Consider the following 19,833-nt stretch of genomic DNA (forward strand, 5'->3'; position numbering starts at 1 on the left):
CAGGCTCCGGCCTCGTAGAGTAAGGGTTGAATACCCCTGCCCTGGGGTATAGGCCATAGCCTAATAATGTCAGTCAAGTTCTCTGCCTCACATGGTTAGCGACAGGGTCAGTTCCATTTCAATTCAGGAAGTAAACTGAAGGAGGAATCTAGGATTTTTAAAGCTCATATATATATATTTTAAAGCTCATACACTCCGCTCAAGTGTTCAAAGACAAAACTCCTTGGTTGTCGGATGTGTGTGTACTGGTAGCGAAGTCAGGTGCAGGAGAGCAGAGATTTGTGAACAGCCACACACTTTATTTAGGCAAAAGTGCAAAACAGTCACAAGAATTATGTTTAACAATAAACATCTTCGTGAAAAATAACACGGAAAAAACAAGCCAGTCTGGAGCGTCAACAATACACACGTAACACAAACAATCTTACACAAAGACATGATGGGGAACAGAGGAATAAATACATGTAGATTGATTGGGGAATGAAAACCAGCGTCAATACCCTCATTTCTCCCCCTGTCCAAGTCTGCTTACGTAATACTGTCAGTGATGCATCTCTGTCTCTCTCTCTTTCTCTTTCATTCTTCTTTCATGCTGATGCCTGACATGTTAAGCAAATGAGAAGGTATAACACACTTTTTTTTATTACAGACACAAATACACACACGTGCATGAGGGCCACTGCTGACCCAGGGGACTGGGTAATCTCACTCTCCAAGGCCGACGTGAGTAATGTTTTTAATCAGGTTGACACTCGTAAGGCCGCGGGGACGGTATTCCAGGGCGTGTTCTCAGAGCAACAGCTGGCAGGCATATTCATTTTCAACCTTGTATCAGTCTGTAATCCCCACATCTCTCCATCATTCCAGTTCCCAAGACCTCTAAGGCTACCTGCAACAATGACTAGCAACCTATAGCACTCACTTCTGTAGTCTGGTTATGGCACACATCAACTCTATCATTCCAGATGCCCTAGAGTCCCACTCCAATTTGCATACCGTCCCAACAGATTCATAGACGATGCAATTTCACTCCATACTGCGCTCACCCACCTACAATACCAGTCAAAAGTTTGGACACACCTACTCATTCAAGGGTTTTTCTTTACTTTAACTATTTTCTACATTGTAGAATAATAGTGAAGACATCAAAACTATGTAATTACACAGATGGAATCATGTAGTAACCAAAAACGTGTCAAACATTTCAAAATAGATTCTTCAAAGTAGCCACCTTCGCCTTAATGACAGCTTTGCACACTTGGCATTCTCTCAACCAGCATCACCTGGAATGCTTTTCCAACAGTCTTGAGGGAGTTCCCACATATGCTGAGCACTTGTTGGCTGCTTTTCCTTCACTCTGTGGTCCAACTCATCCTAAACCATCTCAATTGGGTTGAGGTCGGGTGATTGTGGAGGCCAGGTCATCTGATGCAGCACTCCATCACAATCCTTCTTGGTCAAATAGCCCTTACACAGCCTGGAGGTGTGTTGGGTCATTGTCCTGTTGAAAAACAATGGATAGTCCCACTAATCGCAAACAAGATGGAATGGCGTATCGCTGCAGAATACTGTGGTAGCCATGCTGGTTAAATGTGCCTTGAATTCTAAATAAATCACTGATAGTGTCACTAGCAAAGTACCCCCACACCATCACACCACCTCCTCCATGCTTCACGGTGGGAACCACACATGCAGAGATAATCTCACAAAGACACGGCGGTTGGAAACAAAAATTAGATCAAAGGACAGATTTCCACCGGGCTAATGTCTATTGCTCGTGTGTTTTGGCCCAAGCAAGTCTCTTCTTCTTATTGTTGTCCTTTAGTAGTGGTTTATTTTCAGCAATTCAACCATAAAGGCTTGATTCACGCAGTCTCCTCTGAACAGTTGATGATGAGATGTGTCTGTTACTTGAACTCTGTGAAGCATTTATTTGGGCTGCAATCTGAGGTGCAGTTAACTCTAATGACTTTATCCTCTACAGCAGAGGTAACTCTGGGTCTTCCTTTCCTGTGGCGGTCCTCATGAGATCCAGTTTCATCATAGCACTTGATGGTTTTTGCAACTGCACTTGAATAAACTTTCATAGTTCTTGATATTTCCGAATTGACTGACCTTCATGTCTTCAAGTAATGATAGACTGTCATTTCTCTTTGCTTATTCTCTTTGCTTATTGGCTCCCGAGCAGCGGTCTAAGGCATTGCATTGCAGTGCTAGAGGCATCACTACAGACCATGGTTTGATACCGGGCTGTATCACAACTGCCCTTGATCGGGAGTCCCATAGGGCGGCGCACAAATGGCGGCGCACAATTGGCCCAGCGTCGTCAGGGTTAGGGAAGGGTTTGGCCAGGGTAGGCCGTCATTGTAAATAAGAATTTGTTCTTTACTGACTTGCCTAGTTAAATATGGACTTGGTCTTTTACCAAATGGGGCTATCTTCTGTATACCACCCCTACATTGTCACAACACAACTGATTGTTTCAAATGTATTAAGAAGGAAACAAATTCCACAAATGAACTTTTAACAAGACAAACCTGTTATGAAGCTAGTTGAGGGAATGCCAAGAGTGTGCAAAGCTGTCAAGGCAAAGGGTGGCTACTTTGAAGAATCTCAAATATAAAATATATGTTGATTTGTTTAACACTTTTTTGGTTACATGATTCTATACATGTTAGTTTTGACATCTCCACTATTATTCTACAATGTAAAAAATAGAACAAATAAAGAAAAACCCTTGAATGAGTAGGTGTTCTTAAACTTTTGAATGGTACTGTAGGTAAGAGTATCTATGTGAGAAGGCTGTTCATTGACTACAGCTCAGCGTTCAACACCATAGGCCACTCCAAGCTCGTCACCAAGCTAAGGACCCTGGGACTGAACACCTCCCTTTGCAACTGGATCCTGGACTTCCTGATGGACCGACCCCAGGTGGTGAGGGTAGGCAACATGCTTTGTACGGCAAATGCACCGCCCTCAATCGCATGGCACAACAGAGAGTAGTGTGGACAGCCAAATACGTCACTGGGGCTGAGCTCTCTGCCATCCAGGACCTCTATATCAGGTGACAGATGCGGAGATGCATCTTTTAAATGCAAACATTAGCTAGCCAAAACAGACAAGCCAACCCACCAACTGTCCTGCAACTAAGTGGGTAAAAACAACCAGGCTTATCCAATCAACAACTCAATGACTTATCAAAAAACACATAAAAACCTCTAATATATGTACAACATTAACAGAGATCTCCACTACCGTTGCAGATCATGGCCCACAGATCAGGTTAAAGACACTTACTGTATGAAAATAGACTTGGATGTATTTAGAGGTTTTATGATGAGTTGATGTTTGTGCAGACTGAATGAAATGTAGGAGCTGGATTAGATGACCCACAAACACAATGAACTACTAGATTATATATATATATATATACAGTGGGGCTAGAAAGTATTTAGTCAGCCACCAATTGTGCAAGCTCTCCCACTTAAAAAGATGAGAGAGGCCTGTAATTTTCATCATAGGTACATTTACACTATGACAGACAAAATGAGAAGAAAAAAAAATACTGAAAATCACATTGTAGGATTTTTACTGAATTTATTTGCAAATTATGGTGGAAAATAAGTATTTGGTCAATAACAAAAGTTTATCTCAATACTTTGTTATATACCCTTTGTTGGCAATGACAGAGGTCAAATGTTATCTGTAAGTCTTCACAAGGTTTTCACACACTGTTGCTGGTATTTTGGCCCAATCCTCTATGCAGATCTCCTCTAGAGCAGTGATGTTTTGGGGCTGTTGCTGGGCAACACGGACTTTCGACTCCCTCCAAAAATGTTCTTTGGGGTTGAGATCTGGAGACTGGCTAGGCCACTCCAGGACCTTGAAATGCTTCTTAGGAAGCCACTCCTTCATTGCCCGGGCGGTGTGTTTGGGATCATTGTCATGCTGAAAGTCCCAGCCGTGTTTCATCTTCAATGCCCTTGCTGGTGGAAGGAGGTTTTCACTCAAAATCTCACGATACATGGCCTCATTCATTCTTTCCTTTACACGGATCAGTCGTCCTGGTGCCTTTGCATAAAAACAGCCCCAAAGCATGATGTTTCCACCCCCATGCTTCACAGTAGGTATGGTGTTCTTTGGATGCAACTCAGCATTCCTTGTTCTCCAAACACGACGAGTTGAGTTTTTACCAAAAAGTTATATTTTGGTGTCATCTGACCATATGACATTCTCCCAATCTTCTTCTGGATCATCCAAATGCTCTCTAGCAAACTTCAGACAGGCCTGGACATATACTGGCTTAAGCAGGGGGACACGTCTGGCACTGCAGGATTTGAGTACCTGGCGGCGTAGTGTGTTACTGATGGTAGGCTCTGTTACTTTGGTCCCAACTCTCTGCAGGTCATTCACTAGGTCCCCCCGTGTGGTTCTGGGATTTTTGCTCACCGTTCTTGTGATCATTTTGACCCCACGGGTAAGATCTTGTGTGGAGCCCCAGATCAAGGGAGATTATCAGTGGTCTTGTATGTTTTCCATTTCCTAATAATTGCTCCCACAGTTGATTTCTTCAAACCAAGCTGCTTACCTATTGCAGATTCAGTCTTCCCAGCCTGGTGCAGGTCTACAATTTTGTTTCTGGTGTCCTTGACAGCTCTTTGGTCTTGGCCATAGTGGAGTTTGGAGTGTGACTGTTTGAGGTTGTGGACAGGTGTCTTTTATACTAATAACAAGTTCAAACAGGTGCCATTAATACAGGTAACGAGTGGAGGACAGAGGTTAAATATCAACTGTCCATACTGTGATATCTAGTCATTCATAACAGAACATCAGGTTCCATAAATATATACATTTTATAAATAAGATTAAAAAACGAATGGTCGAAAACATGATTTTCCAATATGGCCTATCATATCTTAAGAAAACGTCAAGATTTTAGAAATAAATACAAATAATGTTGTGGTATTAAAAGCAATGGCACTTGTTTGATTAAATCATTCTAGTAGCTGCCACGAAGCAGATGTTTTCATATTTACAAATAAACACAAAAAGATAGCCATGCATACAAAACAAGTTGTCATTGAACAGAAATATTACAACATAAAACGCTCCATATCGAAGCAACCAATAACTCCAATATCACGAAGCAAAAATCCTCAAAATAAATGTCTCCAGCAAAGCAGTGCACATATGGAGTTATCCTTACTCCCCGTCATCTCACCCCTTTGTTATCCTAGTTTACATACAGCGTGTGGAACCCTAAACTTTCCCCTCAGACTCTGGATTCGCGGATATCATTGGAGAGCCCAGAGAGCTTCTCGTTGTTATGGGAACAGCTAAAGTCACATGAACAGGACTCTATGACCATGACGTCTTTGCTGAAAGTGTCTCCGTCCTCACAGCGGAAGCGAACGGCCACAGTCTGGGTCTGCTGAGGGGTGCAGCAGCGCCCGTCCAGGCAAGAACCACAGTACCTGGAGTGGAACTTCTTCACGCTGCTGCAGCCTGCATAGGTCAGCGTCACTGGACGGCTGGCCTTCGCAATGCCACTACACTTCTTACCCTTCTGTTGGTGAGAGCAGAACAAGAACAATATGAAACAAAATATTGATGTACTGGACATGCATGCGTTTCATCAAGTGATATCAGCATTGCTCCTGACGGTTCGATTCCCACATATACTCAATATATCTGTAGAAGTAATTTCGGATAAAAGCATCTGAAAAATGATCGTATAATGTATAGACGCATACCTTCAGGAATGAGTAGGATGACTGGGAGCATGGGCGGACCTCACAGAGACGAGTCACCTTCACCAGCTTGCACTGGCTGTTGTTGTTGGAGACCCTGGAGGAAACTCCTGTACCACAGGACTTAGAGCAGGGGGACCAGGCTGTGGTCTGAGCCACACACCTCCTGTTCCCCTTGGACATCAAGCGACTCTCAGTTTTACTCCTGAAAGCTGTGGGGAAAGATGGCAAGACGATTAGTCAATGTGCATTGGATGGGTCTCACAAAACTTGGACATGAGTTGAAATCTACATACAGATGGGGATAATAAATCACTTTTCCATTTAAACTCTCTGTCTGGATGTATACCAAAAAAATGTATCAATATGAGCTCAATAATTACACAAACTGAACCATTGGAATAAACAGAGTTCCACTGACTCACCAGCTAAAGACTTGAGTCCTCCTCTGATGAAAGACACCAGCTCGTTTCTCTTTGTGAAGTCATCATCAGAATGCTTATCCTTGCGGCCATCTTTGCTGACCTTCTTGTCCACTGAGGCTTTCCCCCTCTCCTCAAGGCATTCCAGCTCCTCAAAGCAGTGACCGGGCACTTTGACCAGCTTGGATATGGCACAGCCCAGTTTGGGCAGGGAGAGCTGCTGGGGGCACAGGGACACACACCCCAAGGCACCATCCATACATGTACACTGGTGCTTGCAGTTGGCAGTGAAGCTCTCTCCATTCTGGTAGATCTTGCTGTTGTACTCACAGGGTCTTCCATCTGATTTAGCTGTTTGGAGAAGCAGACAGGGAGACTGTTACAATGTGAGTCAAGTGTAATAATCTAATTATATAGAATGAACTGTAAATAAACCAAAAGCATAATTCCTCATTTGTAATTAACACGTTCATAACCGTAAATTCCTACAGGCAAACCCATTGGAGTCTGTACTAATTTGTAGAAGTTAGTGACCACAGCAGGGTATCAGTATTTCCAATACACTTGTATCATTTTTTTTTAATTTAACCAGGCAAGTTAGTTAAGAACAAATTCTTATTTACAATGAAGGCCTACCCTGGAACAGTGGGTTAAGTGCCTTGTTCAGAATGACGGATTTTTACTTTGTCAACTCTGGGATTCGATCTAGCAACACTTTCCATTACTGGCCCAACGCTCTAACCACTAGGCTACCTGCCGCCCCAATCATACCTCGACAGATGCCTTTAGCTGTGCCATAACCAGCCCCAAAGTTGCACTCCAGTCCCTTGATGTGGTCGCATGGCTCTGTCTTGCTGCAGTCCTCATTGAGCTGCCTCTTGCAAGCTTTGCAGCATCCACAGCCATCTGGCACGAGGCTGATTCCTGGAGCGCACCTGGCTAACTCAGGAGGACATGAACATTCGGAGGGACAAGATGCAGATACCTAAAATAACAAAAACATGTTATAAGATAAATTAATATTCATGTTATTACTTCTACAAATATTCACTTCATTTATGTTATTTATTCTACAAATACTGTACTGTAAAATGGAGTGAGGACTATCTAAATTAATCACCATCACCCACCCTCGGCATTGACAATCAAGCACGGATTTTAATTGTAGGTTACGATTAATTAATTAATATATCTTTTCTTACCGAAGTAAAACTCCCATAAAGGAAAAAAACTAAGGAAAGCATCAACATATTCATGTCTATTGAAATAGTCTTCTTATCTTAGTAAAGAAAAAGCCTCCTTTAGATAGATTATTCCAGACACGGAGCACACAATGTAGGCTTAACTACAGCGTGAATTACAAGGTATATATAGTCTTCTGTTTTGCTGGGGTAGCCTCCCATTTTTTATATCCGAAAGAGATCTGACGTAGCCTATGGGGTGAATTGTTCCAAAACTATGCGAGGAATGTCTCCCAATGTTCCATTCAAGCCAAGTACCACCCTGTCTACATTATTTTTTACAGGGATTATTTTATTTTATATTCCTTTCTTTTTTAGGATATTTAATGTTAGAAACTGAAGTCAAACACGTATTTAAAGTATGTATTTTAAGATATTTTTATATGTTGGCTGTTATGTTCTGTCCTAGAGTGCAGCTGAGAAAATCTGGAAGAAGTTTATTATATTATATTAAGTTATATTCTCTTCTATTGTAGTTACCCTTTTTAATATCTATACCTGTATGATAATTGTTCTATTATGTGCTACTTTGGGGTGGCAGGCAGCCTAGTGGTTAGGCAGGCCTGGACAATTCCAGTCCTCAGGGCCTGATTGGTATCACGCATATCCCCCATCCCTAGCAAACACACCGGATTTAAACTAATTGCATTTTTAACTGAAGATTATGATTAGTTGATTATTGGAGACAGGTGTGTTATTAGGGGCTGAGGCAAAAGTGGGACACCAATCAGGACCCAAAGACTGGAGTTGCCCCGGCCTGGGTTAGAGCATTGGGCCAGTAATCTGAAAGGTATCTGGATCGAATCCCAGAGCTGACAAGGTAAAAAGCTGTTGTTCTGACCCTGAACAAGGCAGTTAACCCACTGTTCCCAGGTAGACTGTCATTGTAAATAAGAATTTGTTCTTAACTGATTTGCCTAGTTAAATAAAGGTTTTAAAAAATACTTTTGTTACTATTTCACAATGACACTATGTGACCATTTTGCCCAGCCATGTGATGGACTGGTCTAAATGTGATGGCTCAGCACTAGGGTTGCAAAGGGTCGGAAACTTTCCGGAAATTTTCCATAGGAAGTTAAGCCCAGGAATTTAGGGAATTATGCTTAAATTCACCAAAAAAGTTAGCTTACAACAGTGAGCCTTTTTTGTGTGATACACAAGGCAGTTATAGGTCTTGTGGCATATTTTGGTTGAACTATCCCCAATTCAATGGAATTGCAATCCTCTGCATGCACAGTGCATTCTTCCATCACATGTGCAGTGCACTCTTCCATCCATATACAGTTGATTGTCAAGATCTTGCACACTAATGAGATGCTATTGAGCCCACACAACTACATGGTCTGAGCCAAGGACTACATGCTATCTGGTAAGTTTTTATTAAAATACTGGGTGAGGTGAATCTTTTATATGACACGTTTTTTGTTGTTAACTAGTAAGTAGTAGCCTACAGAAAATTGTGTTTAAATCATTTCTAACTTGTAAACGATTTCTGCAAGTTAGTTTTTGCTACCATGTGGGTTTTAGCTTGTTTGAGCCTGCTAACTGAGAAGTGTTAATTCACCTGTTTCCATGTTTCATTTAAAAAAAATCTTACAAAGGATTTGTTTAATCTAACTGTCATGTCTTGTTATGTCTGTTCCTGTCTTCTCTTCACTCTGTCTCTCTCTGCTGGTCTTTTTAGGTTACCTTCTCTGTCTCTCATTCTTCAGCTGTTCTACATCTCCCCTAACTAGCTCATTCACTCTTTCACACCTGTTCTCTCTTCCCCCTCTGATTAGGTCTCTATTTCTCTCTCTGTTCCTGCTACTTTCGGTGTCTGATTCTTGTTTGTGTTTTTGATGCCAGAAGCAAGCTGTCGTCGCGTTTGCTTCCACCTTGTCCTATCCTGTCGGAGTCTGCCTGGCAGGTGCATCCTGCATTATACTAACGTTCTTTTTGTTCCATTGACTACGTTGGAAGAGGATTTATGCCATTCCTGTTTTTTCATTAAAGAACTCTGTTTTCTGTTAAAACCGCTTTTGGGTCTTCACTCAAGTACATAACAGAAGAATCAGACCAAGAATGGACCCAGCGGCTCCGGACCCTTTTCACTCCGCCGTCGAGATCCAGGGAGCGATGCTAGGCAGACACGAGGAGGAATTGTCTGCTGCTCGACATGCCGTTGAGACCCTGGCCGTCCAAGTCTCCGACCTCACAAGACAGGTTCACCAACTCCACCTCGATCCACCGCCCACTTCCAGGGTTTCCGAGTCTCCGGAGCCCAGGATCAACAACCCGCCGTGTTACTCTGGGGAGCCCACTGAGTGCCGCTCATTCCTCACTCAGTGTGATGTGGTGTTCTCTCTCCAGCCCAACACTTACTCCAGGAGCGCAGCCCGCATCGCCTACGTCATTTCTCTCCTTACCGGACGGGCGCGTGAGTGGGGCACGGCAGTCTGGGAGGCGAGGGCTGAGTGTATTAACCAGTATCAAGACTTTAAGGAGGAGATGATACGGGTTTTTGACCGTTCTGTTTTTGGGGAGGAGGCTTCCAGGGCCCTGTCTTCCCTATGTCAGGGGAATCGATCCATAACGGATTATTCTATTGAGTTTCGCACTCACGCTGCCTTTAACCCTCACTGTCTCTGGTAATCATAGCGAAACCATTTCTTTTTTAATTTTTCGTTCACCTTTTACACCTGTTGTTTTGGGTCATCCCTGGCTAGTGCGCCATAACCCTTCTATTAATTGGTCTAGTAATACTATCCTATCCTGGAATGTTTCTTGTCATGGGACCTGTTTAATGTCTGCTATCCCTCCTGTTTCCTCTGTCTCTTCTTCACAGGAGGAGCCTGGCGATTTGACAGGGGTGCCGGAGGAGTATCACGATCTGCGCACGGTGTTCAGTCGTTCCAAGGCCACTTCTCTCCCTCCACACCGGTCGTATGACTGTAGTATTGATCTCCTTCCGGGAACTACTCCCCCCGGGGTAGATTATACTCTCTGTCGGCTCCCGAACGTAAGGCTCTCGAGGATTATTTGTCGGTTTCGCTCGACGCCGGTACCATAGTCTCCTCCTCCTCTCCCGCCGGAGCGGGGTTTTTTTTTGTTCAGAAGAAGGACGGGTCCCTGCGCCCATGCGTGGATTATCGAGGGCTGAATGACATAACAGTTAAGAATCGTTATCCGCTTCCTCTTATGTCTTCAGCCTTCGAGATCCTGCAGGGAGCCAGGTTTTTCACCAAATTGGACCTTCGTAACGCCTACCATCTCGTGCGCATCAGGGAGGGGGACGAGTGGAAGACGGCGTTTAACACTCCGTTAGGGCACTTTGAATACCGGGTTCTTCCTTTCGGCCTCGTTAACGCTCCAGCTGTCTTTCAGGCACTAGTTAACGACGTCCTGAGAGACATGCTGAACATTTTTGTTTTCGTTTACATGGACGATATCCTGATTTTTTCACCGTCTCTCTCGATTCATGTTCAGCACGTGCGACGCATCCTCCAGTGCCTTTTGGAGAACTGTCTTTATGTGAAGGCTGAGAAGTGCATTTTTCATGCCGCCTCTGTCCCTTTTCTCGGTTCCGTTATTTCCGCTGAGGGCATTAAGATGGATCCCGCTAAGGTCCAGGCTGTCATTGATTGGCCCGTTCCTAAGTCACGCGTCGAGCTGCAGCGCTTTCTGGGCTTCGCTAATTTCTATCGTCGTTTCATCCGTAATTTCGGTCAGGTGGCAGCTCCCCTCACAGCCCTTACTTCTGTTAAGACGTGCTTTAAGTGGTCCGTTTCCGCCCAGGGAGCTTTTGATCTTCTTAAGAATCGTTTTACATCCGCTCCTATTCTTGTTACACCTGACATCTCTAGACAGTTTGTTGTTGAGGTTGACGCGTCAGAGGTGGGCGTGGGAGCCATTCTTTCTCAGCGCTCTCTCTGACGGCAAGGTCCATCCTTGCGCGTTTTCTCTCATCGCTTATCGCCGTCAGAACGTAACTATGATGTTGGTAATCGCGAACTGCTCGCCATCCGCTTAGCCCTAGGCGAATGGCGACAGTGGTTGGAGGGGGCGACCGTTCCTTTTGTCGTTTGGACTGACCATAGGAACCTTGAGTACATCCGTTCAGCCAAACGACTTAATGCGCGTCAGGCTCGTTGGGCTCTGTTTTTCGCTCGTTTCGAGTTTGTTATTTCTTATCGTCCGGGCTCAAAAAACACCAAGCCTGATGCTTTATCTCGTCTCTTCAGTTCTTCTGAGGTCTCCACCGACCCCGAGGGGATTCTCCCTGACGGGCGTGTTGTCGGGTTGACTGTCTGGGGAATTGAGAGGCAGGTAAAGCAAGCACTCGCTCACACTCCGTCGCCGCGAGCTTGTCCTAGGAACCTTCTGTTCGTTCCCGTTCCTACTCGTCCGGCCGTTCTTCAGTGGGCCCACTCTGCCAAGTTAGCCGGCCACCCCGGCGTTCGGGGTACGCTCGCTTCCATTCGCCAGCGTTTCTGGTGGCCCACTCGGGAACGTGACGCGCGTCGATTTGTCGCCGCTTGTTCGGTCTGCGCGCAGACTAAATCTGGGAACTCTCCTCCTGCCGGCCGTCTCAGACCGCTTCCCATTCCCTCTCGACCGTGGTCTCACATCGCTTTAGATTTTATTACCGGACTGCCTTCATCAGCGGGGAAGACAGTTATTCTTACGGTTGTCGATAGATTCTCTAAGGCGGCTCATTTCATTCCTCTCGATAAGCTCCCTTCTGCTAAGGAGACGGCTCAGATCATTATCGAGAATGTTTTCCGAATTCATGGCCTTCCGTCTGACGTCGTTTCCGACAGAGGCCCGCAGTTCACGTCTCAATTTTGGAGGGAGTTTTGCCGTTTGATTGGGGCTTCCGTCAGTCTCTCGTCCGGCTTTCATCCCCAGTCTAACGGTCAAGCCGAACGGGCCAATCAGACTGTTGGTCGCATTTTACGCAGTCTTTCTTTTCGTAACCCTGCGTCTTGGTCAGAACAGCTCCCCTGGGCAGAGTACGCCCACAACTCGCTTCCCTCGTCTGCTACCGGTCTATCCCCTTTTCAGTGTAGCCTCGGGTACCAGCCTCCGCTGTTCTCATCTCAGCTCGCCGAGTCCTGCGTCCCCTCCGCTCAGGCTTTTGTCCAGCGTTGCGAGCGCACCTGGAAGGGGTCAGGTCGGCACTTTGCCGTAATAGGGCGCAGACTGTGAGGGCCGCTAATAGCGTAGGACCAAGAGTCCTAGATATTGTTGCGGTCAGAGAGTATGGCTCTCCACTCAGAACCTTCCCTTAAGACAGCTTCTCGCAAGTTGGCCCCGCGGTTCATTGGTCCGTTCCGTATTTCTCAGGTCATTAATCCTGTCGCAATGCGACTTCTTCTCCCGCGCTATCTTCGTCGCGTTCACCCGGTCTTCCATGTCTCCTGTGTTAAGCCCGTTCTTCGCGCCCCCGCTCGTCCCTCCCCCCCCATCCTTGTCGAGGGCGCACCCATCTACAGGGTTCGTAAGATTTTGGACATGCGCCCTCGGGGCCGTGGTCATCAGTACCTAGTGGATTGGGAGGGGTACGGTCCTGAGGAGAGGAGTTGGGTTCCCTCTCGGGACGTGCTGGACCGTTCGCTGATCGATGATTTCCTCCGTTGCCGCCAGGTTTCCTCCTCGAGTGCGCCAGGAGGCGCTCGGTGAGTGGGGGGGTACTGTCATGTCTTGTTATGTCTGTTCCTGTCTTCTCTTCACTCTGTCTCTCTCTGCTGGTCTTTTTAGGTTACCTTCTCTGTCTCTCATTCTTCAGCTGTTCTACATCTCCCCTAACTAGCTCATTCACTCTTTCACACCTGTTCTCTCTTCCCCCTCTGATTAGGTCTCTATTTTCTCTCTGTTCCTGCTACTTTCGGTGTCTGATTCTTGTTTGTGTTTTTGATGCCAGAAGCAAGCTGTCGTCGCGTTTGCTTCCACCTTGTCCTATCCTGTCGGAGTCTGCCTGGCAGGTGCATCCTGCATTATACTAACGTTCTTTTTGTTCCATTGACTACGTTGGAAGAGGATTTATGCCATTCCTGTTTTTTCATTAAAGAACTCTGTTTTCTGTTAAAACCGCTTTTGGGTCTTCACTCAAGTACATAACACTAACTGCTTAACTATCTGTAAATGGAATTGTATTTATTTTCTTTCATATATTTTTTTCCTAATCATTACAGGAAAATGCAACGGGCACTACCTGATGTGTGGAGACATTTCATTGTAGAAGGAAAAACTGTGTACATTTGCAAATGCAGTGCGAAATCATATGTGAACAATGCAACAAAGATGCAGAGTCATATGGCCAAGTGCATAAAATTCCCTCAGTGCTCACAACAAGCAACCTCTGACAAAAGTCACTCTACTTCTATTCAAGGTTAAAATTATGAATCTGACACCTTATCGATAGCAACAGCTCATGGTCCTCCTGGAATCAGCAGTTTTTTTACTCAATGGAGTAACGTAGTCAGAGAAATGCTGATGAATGTCTTGCTCGAGCTGTGTATGCAACTGGTTCACATCTGATGCTAACAGGCAATGTGTATTTGAAGAGATTTCTGAATGTTCTTTGCCCAACATACAACCCTCCAACTAGACATGCTTTATCTACTCATTTGCTGGATGTAGAGTTCAACAGAGTTCAAGTGAAGGTCAAACAAATCATAGAGAAAGCAGACTGAATTGCAATCATCTCTGATGGGTGGTCAAATGTTTGTGGGCAAAGGAATAATTAACTACATAATTTTCACCCCTCAACTAGTATTCTACAAGAGCACAGACACAAGGGACAACAGACACACTGGTCTCTATATTGCAGATGAGCTGAAGGAAGTCATCAATGACCTTGGACCACAGAAGGTATTTGCACTGGTGACAGACAATGCTGCGAACATGAAGGCTGCTTGGTCTAAAGTGGAGGAGTCCTACCCTCACATCACACCCATTGGCTGTGTTGTTCATGCATTGAATCTGCTGCTCAAGGACATCATGTCACTGAAAACAATGAATACACTCAACAATTGAGCCAAGGAAATGGTTAGATATTTGAAGGGTCCTCAAGTTATAGCAGCAATCTACCTCACCAAGCAAAGTGTGAAGAATAAGAGCACCACATTGAAGCTGCCCAGCAACAACTGTTGAGGTGGTGTTGTTATGTTTGAATGTCTCCTGCAGATGAAGGAGTCTCTCCAAGAAATGGTCATATCACAGTCTGCCAAAATGGGCAGCACCATCAAGAGTATCCTCCTGAATTATGTATTTTGGGAGAGCGTTGTAAGCAGCCTGAAACTCCTGAAACCTATAGCAGTAGCCATTGTACGGATTGAGGGAGACAATACCATCCTGTCTGATGTTCAGACTCTGCTTGCAGATGTAAGAGAAATCTGTAATGCCCTGCCCACTTCACTGTTCCTCCAAGCAGAGGAAACTGCAGTTCTGAAATACATCAAAAAGTGTGAAGATTTCTGCTTGAAGCCCATACCCACCGCAGCATACATGTTGGACCCCAAGTACACTGGAAAGAGCATCCTGTCTGGTGCAGAGATCAACAAGGCCTATGGTGTCATCACTACCGTGTCTTGCCACCTTGGCCTGGATGAGGGCAAGGTTCTTGACAGTCTGGCAAAGTACACTTCCAAGCAAGGGCTTTGGGATGTCGATGCAATAGGGCAGTCGTGCCAACATATCTCATCAGCCACCTGGTAGAAGGGACTTTGTGGATCTGAGTCTGTTTCTCCTGTTGCCTCCATCCTCCAAATCCCACCAACATCAGAGCGCAACTGGTCCTTGTTTGGGAACACACACCAAAGCACGCATCACATATCTAACCATTTCCTTGGCTCTCTTGTCGAGTGTATCCAATACAAGGGTTGAAAAATTGATGGCCATCCGGGCAAATTTTTGGCTTTTTGAGACTGACAACGAGCCATCCTCAACAAGGTAGGAAAGTGACAGTGAAGATGAGGCCTCAGTCTGATGTTCAAGAGGTGGACATTGAGGAGGTCCAGGGAGAAGAAAAGGAAGCCTGAGAGGAAGACAACCCAAGCTTTAGTTTCTAGACTATCGTTTTACAGATGTATGTGGAAAACATTTTTGGGAGCTGGCTCCTTGGGGATCATTCAATATTCCCTTTTGTTGTTCAGTGAAAATATCCCATGTGAAGAGTCAACTCATTTACTTAAAGTTCAATTCGTAACTAAATTGTTTTTATTTCTATTGGATTGATTTTATCATTTGCAATTATGTCTACTTATTGTCAGGACCCAGTTACGAACTCAGGTCTCCGGTGTGAGAAACAGTCACTTAGTAAACTGAGCCACTAATAGTCATGTGCATCTTTAATAAAGATGAAAGTACGACAATCGACAAAACAAGAAATGTGCAAAAATGAAAACAGTCCTATCTGGTGCCACAAACACAAAGACAGGAACAATCACCCACAAAACCCAACGCAAAACAGGCTACCTAAATATGGTTCCCAATCAGAGACAATGACTAACACCTGCCTCTGATTGAGAACCATATCAGGCCTAACATAGAAATGGACAAACCAGACACACAACATAGAATGCCCACCCAGCTCACGTCCTGACCAACACTAAAACAAGGAAAACACACACGAACGATGGTCAGAACATGACAGTACCCCCCCCCCCCAAGGTGCGGACTCCGAACGCACAACCTAAACCTATAGGGGAGGGTCTGGGTTGGCATCTGTCCGCGGTGGCGGCTCTGGCGCTGGACGTGGACCCCACTCCATAATTGTCTTAGTCCCCCTCCTGGCTGACTGGCGGATCCTGGCTGACTGGCAGTTCTGGCAGATCCTGGCTGAATGGCAGATCCTGGCTGACTGGCAGTTCTGGCAGATCCTGGCTGAATGGCGGATCCTGGCTGACAGGCAGTTCTGGCAGATCCTGGCCGAATGGTGGATCCTGGCTGAATGGCGGATCCTGGCTGAATGGCGGATCCTGGCTGACTGGCGGATCCTGGTTGAATGCCGGATCCTGGCTGAATGGCGGATCCTGGCTGACTGGCAGTTCTGGCGGATCCTGGCTGAATGGCGGCACTGGGCAGACTGGCGGCACTGGCGGCGCTGGACAGACTGGCGGCACCGGCGGCGCTGGGCAGACTGGCGGCGCTGGGCAGACTGGTGGCTCAGGCGGCGCTGGACAGGAAGGCTCTGGCAGTGCTGGACTGAGGAGCTCTGGCGCCTCTGGACTAAGGGGCTCTGGCACCTCTGGACTGAGGGGCGGAAACTCTGGTAGCGCCGGACAGGCGGGAGCACCTGTGTTGATGGGACGGAGAGACAGCCTGGTGCGGGGAGCCGGCACTGGTGGTACCGGCCCGGGGACACCCACCTCCGGGTGAGTGCAAGGAATAGGACACACCGGGTTGTGAAGGTGTACTGGAGACCTGGTGTGTATAGCCGGCATCAAATCCCCCGGAACTCCAACACACGTTTCAGGCTGAGTACGAGGAACTGACACAGGTGGCATCGGACAGCTAACACGCGCCTCAGGGCGAATGCCGTGCACACTATGCCAAACCAACAGCTTTCTCTCTACTCTGTCCAATACATCCTCAACACTCTCAGACTCAGCCCTCAGCTTCGCCGACAGCTCCAATTCCATCCATGGCTCCTTACGGTAAACAGGGGGAGCTGGATCAGGTCTGACTCCTGACTCTGCCACACTCTCTCTGTGCCCCCCCCCAGAAATTTTTGGGGCTGCCTCTCGGGCTTCCAGCCGCTCTGCCGTGCTAGCTCCTCATAATGCCGCCCCTCTGCCTTCGCTGCCTCCAGCTCGGCTTTGGGGTGGCAATATTCCCCTGGCTCTGCCCAGGGTCCTTTCCCGTCAAGGATCTCCTCCCAAGTCCATTCTTCCAAATAGTGCAGCCTCTCCCACTGCTGCTGCTGCTGTTGCTCCTGCTGCTGCTGCCTCTGTTGCTTCTCCTGCTGCTGCTTCTGCTGCTGCTGCTGTTGCTCCTGCTGCACCTGTCGCTTCTCCTGCTGCCTCTGTTTACCACGCCGCTTGGTCCTTGGTTGGTGGGTGATTCTGTAATGGTTTTCTTGTGGGGAAAGAGAGGCGGACCAAAATGCTGCGTGGTTAGTTTTGTGCATCTTTAATAAAGATGAAAGTACGACAATCGACAAAACAAGAAACGTGCAAAAATGAAAACAGTCCTATCTGGTGCCACAAACACAAAGACAGGAACAATCACCCACAAAACCCAACACAAAACAGGCTACCTAAATATGGTTCCCAATCAGAGACAATGACTAACATCTGCCTCTGATTGAGAACCATATCAGGCCTAACATAGAAATGGACAAACCAGACACACAACATAGAATGCCCACCCAGCTCACGTCCTGACCAACACTAAAACAAGGAAAACACACACGAACGATGGTCAGAACGTGACAAGTCGGCAGAACCCAGAAGATGGGGAAAATCCACAAAGTGGTAAGAACAGCACGGAAAAAAACAAACCTCAAAAGAATAATCAAAAATAAACAACAACAAAACCAGAGTACCTCAAGAAAATCCAACTAGAGAAAGTTCACAGCATGGCTGGGGCTGGGTGCTAACATACAAACACAGAGCAAAGAACTGAGGAACACTAAGGGTTTAAATACATTCAAGGGAAATGAGGCACAGGTGCAACTAATAACTAGAACAAGGGAAAAACAAAAGGGTCAAAAAAGCACAATGGGGGCATCTAGTGACCAAAGCCTGAACAATCCTGGCCAAATCCTGACACTTATGATAAGGTAAAATGTTTATCTTTGTCTCCATATGATATGGTAAATATATCCAATGTAAAAAAAACATCTACATTTAAATGGTATTAATATTAACTTGCACATATTACCGTTAATTCTCATATTCCTTTTAATTCCCATATATTGCCGTTAATTCCCATGGAAAGTTTCCACCTCTGAATATTCCCCAAAATCACAACCTTACTGTTACATTCGTCGTATGAAGGAGACCAAAGTGCAGCGTGGTATGCGTACATTCTCTTTATTAAAAGAATGAACACAGAACAAAATAACAAACAAAATGTGAAACTATACAATGCTGACAGGCAACTACACATAGTCAAGATCCCACACCAGAAAGTGGGGGAAAAAGGCCTGCCTATATATGATCCCCAATCAGAGATAACGATAAACAGCTGTCTCTGATTGGGAACCATATCAGGCCAACATAGACAGAAAAAAACACCCTAGTCACACCCTGACCTAACCAAAATATATAGAAAACAGAGATATCTAAGGTCAGGGCGTGACGGTACCGGACCGTGGATCATCACCGGAGGTTCAGAACTGGGAACCACCACTGGAGGATCTGGACTGCAGCTCGTCGCTGGAGGCCCCGGACTGGGGACCGTCGCTGGAGGCTCCGGACCATCGCTGGAGGCTCCTGACCGGGGACCGTCGCTGGAGGCTCCTGACCGGGGACCGTCGCTGGAGGCCCCAGACTGGGGACCGTCGCTGGAGGCTCCTGACTGGGGACCGTCGCTGGAGGCTCCGGACTGTGGCCCGCGGTTGGAGGTTCTGGACTGGGAACTGTCGCCGGAAGCTCTGGACTGGGAACTGTCGCCGGAAGCTCTGGACTGGGAACTGTCGCCGGATGCTCTGAACTGTGAAGGCGCACTGGAGGCCTGATGCGTGGGACCGGTATAGGTGGCACCTGGCTGATGACACGCACCTCAGGGCGAGTGCAGAGAGGAAGCACAGGTCGTACTGGACTGTGGAGGCGCACTGGAGACCTGATCCGTGGGACCGGTACAGGTGGCACCGGGCTGATGACACGCACCTCAGCACACCCACTCTGCAGCACTCTCAATGCTAGCACCTCTCTCCGTAATCTTGCGTCAAGCTCCTCATCCGACTCCCTGACTGGCTCTTGTTCGCTTGTCGGCTCCTCTGACTGCTCCATGTGCCCCCCAAATATTTGTTATTGGGGTTGCCTCTCGTGCTTGCTTCGTTGAGCTATCTCCTTGTATCGTCACTGTTCCGCTTTCGTTGCCTCTATCTCCTCCTTAGGTCGGCGATACTCCCTGGCCTGCGTCCAGGGTCCTTTTCCATCCAGAATCTCCTCCCAGGTCCATTCCTCCTGGATACGCTGCTTGGTCCCTTTGTGGTGGGATCTTCTGTCACATTCGTCTTATGAAGGAGACCAAGGCGCAGCATGGTATGCGTACATTCTCTTCATTAAAAGAATGAACACCAAACAATCTAACAAAATAACAAATGAAACGTGAAGCTATACAATAGAGTGCCGACAGGCAACTACACATAGTCAAGATCCCACACCAGAAAGTGGGGAAAAAAGGCCTGCCTAAATATGATCCCCAATCAGAGACAACGATAAACAGCTGTCTCTTATTGGGAACCATATCAGGCCAACATAGACA

General features: G+C 46.4%; 1 protein-coding gene across 1 annotated transcript; it reads right to left on the reverse strand.

Annotated features, from left to right (window-relative positions):
• Window positions 1-3,607: 3,607 nt before the first annotated feature.
• LOC135507848 (CCN family member 1-like) lies at window positions 3,608-7,559 on the reverse strand. The gene is made up of 5 exons (XM_064927549.1): window positions 7,375-7,559; window positions 6,944-7,157; window positions 6,176-6,523; window positions 5,754-5,962; window positions 3,608-5,566 (listed from the first exon to the last, which is right to left on the reverse strand). Exons 1-5 carry the CDS (start codon window positions 7,426-7,428, stop codon window positions 5,273-5,275), a joined length of 1,119 nt encoding a protein of 372 aa, XP_064783621.1. The 5' UTR covers window positions 7,429-7,559; the 3' UTR covers window positions 3,608-5,272.
• Window positions 7,560-19,833: the final 12,274 nt, after the last annotated feature.

This window comes from Oncorhynchus masou, chromosome 3, assembly GCF_036934945.1.
Source record: "Oncorhynchus masou masou isolate Uvic2021 chromosome 3, UVic_Omas_1.1, whole genome shotgun sequence".
NCBI classification, from domain to species: domain Eukaryota; kingdom Metazoa; phylum Chordata; class Actinopteri; order Salmoniformes; family Salmonidae; genus Oncorhynchus; species Oncorhynchus masou.

Bases quoted from the DNA above. Each gene is read 5' to 3' on its own strand.
- LOC135507848 (XM_064927549.1), bottom strand. From the start codon at position 7,428: ATGAATATGTTGATGCTTTCCTTAGTTTTTTTCCTTTATGGGAGTTTT. The intron at 7,158-7,374 runs GTAAGAAAAGAT...TTGTTATTTTAG, and splicing joins TTTATGGGAGTTTTACTTCG to GTATCTGCATCTTGTCCCTC. The intron at 6,524-6,943 runs GTATGATTGGGG...TTCTCCAAACAG, and splicing joins AGCTAAAGGCATCTGTCGAG to CTAAATCAGATGGAAGACCC.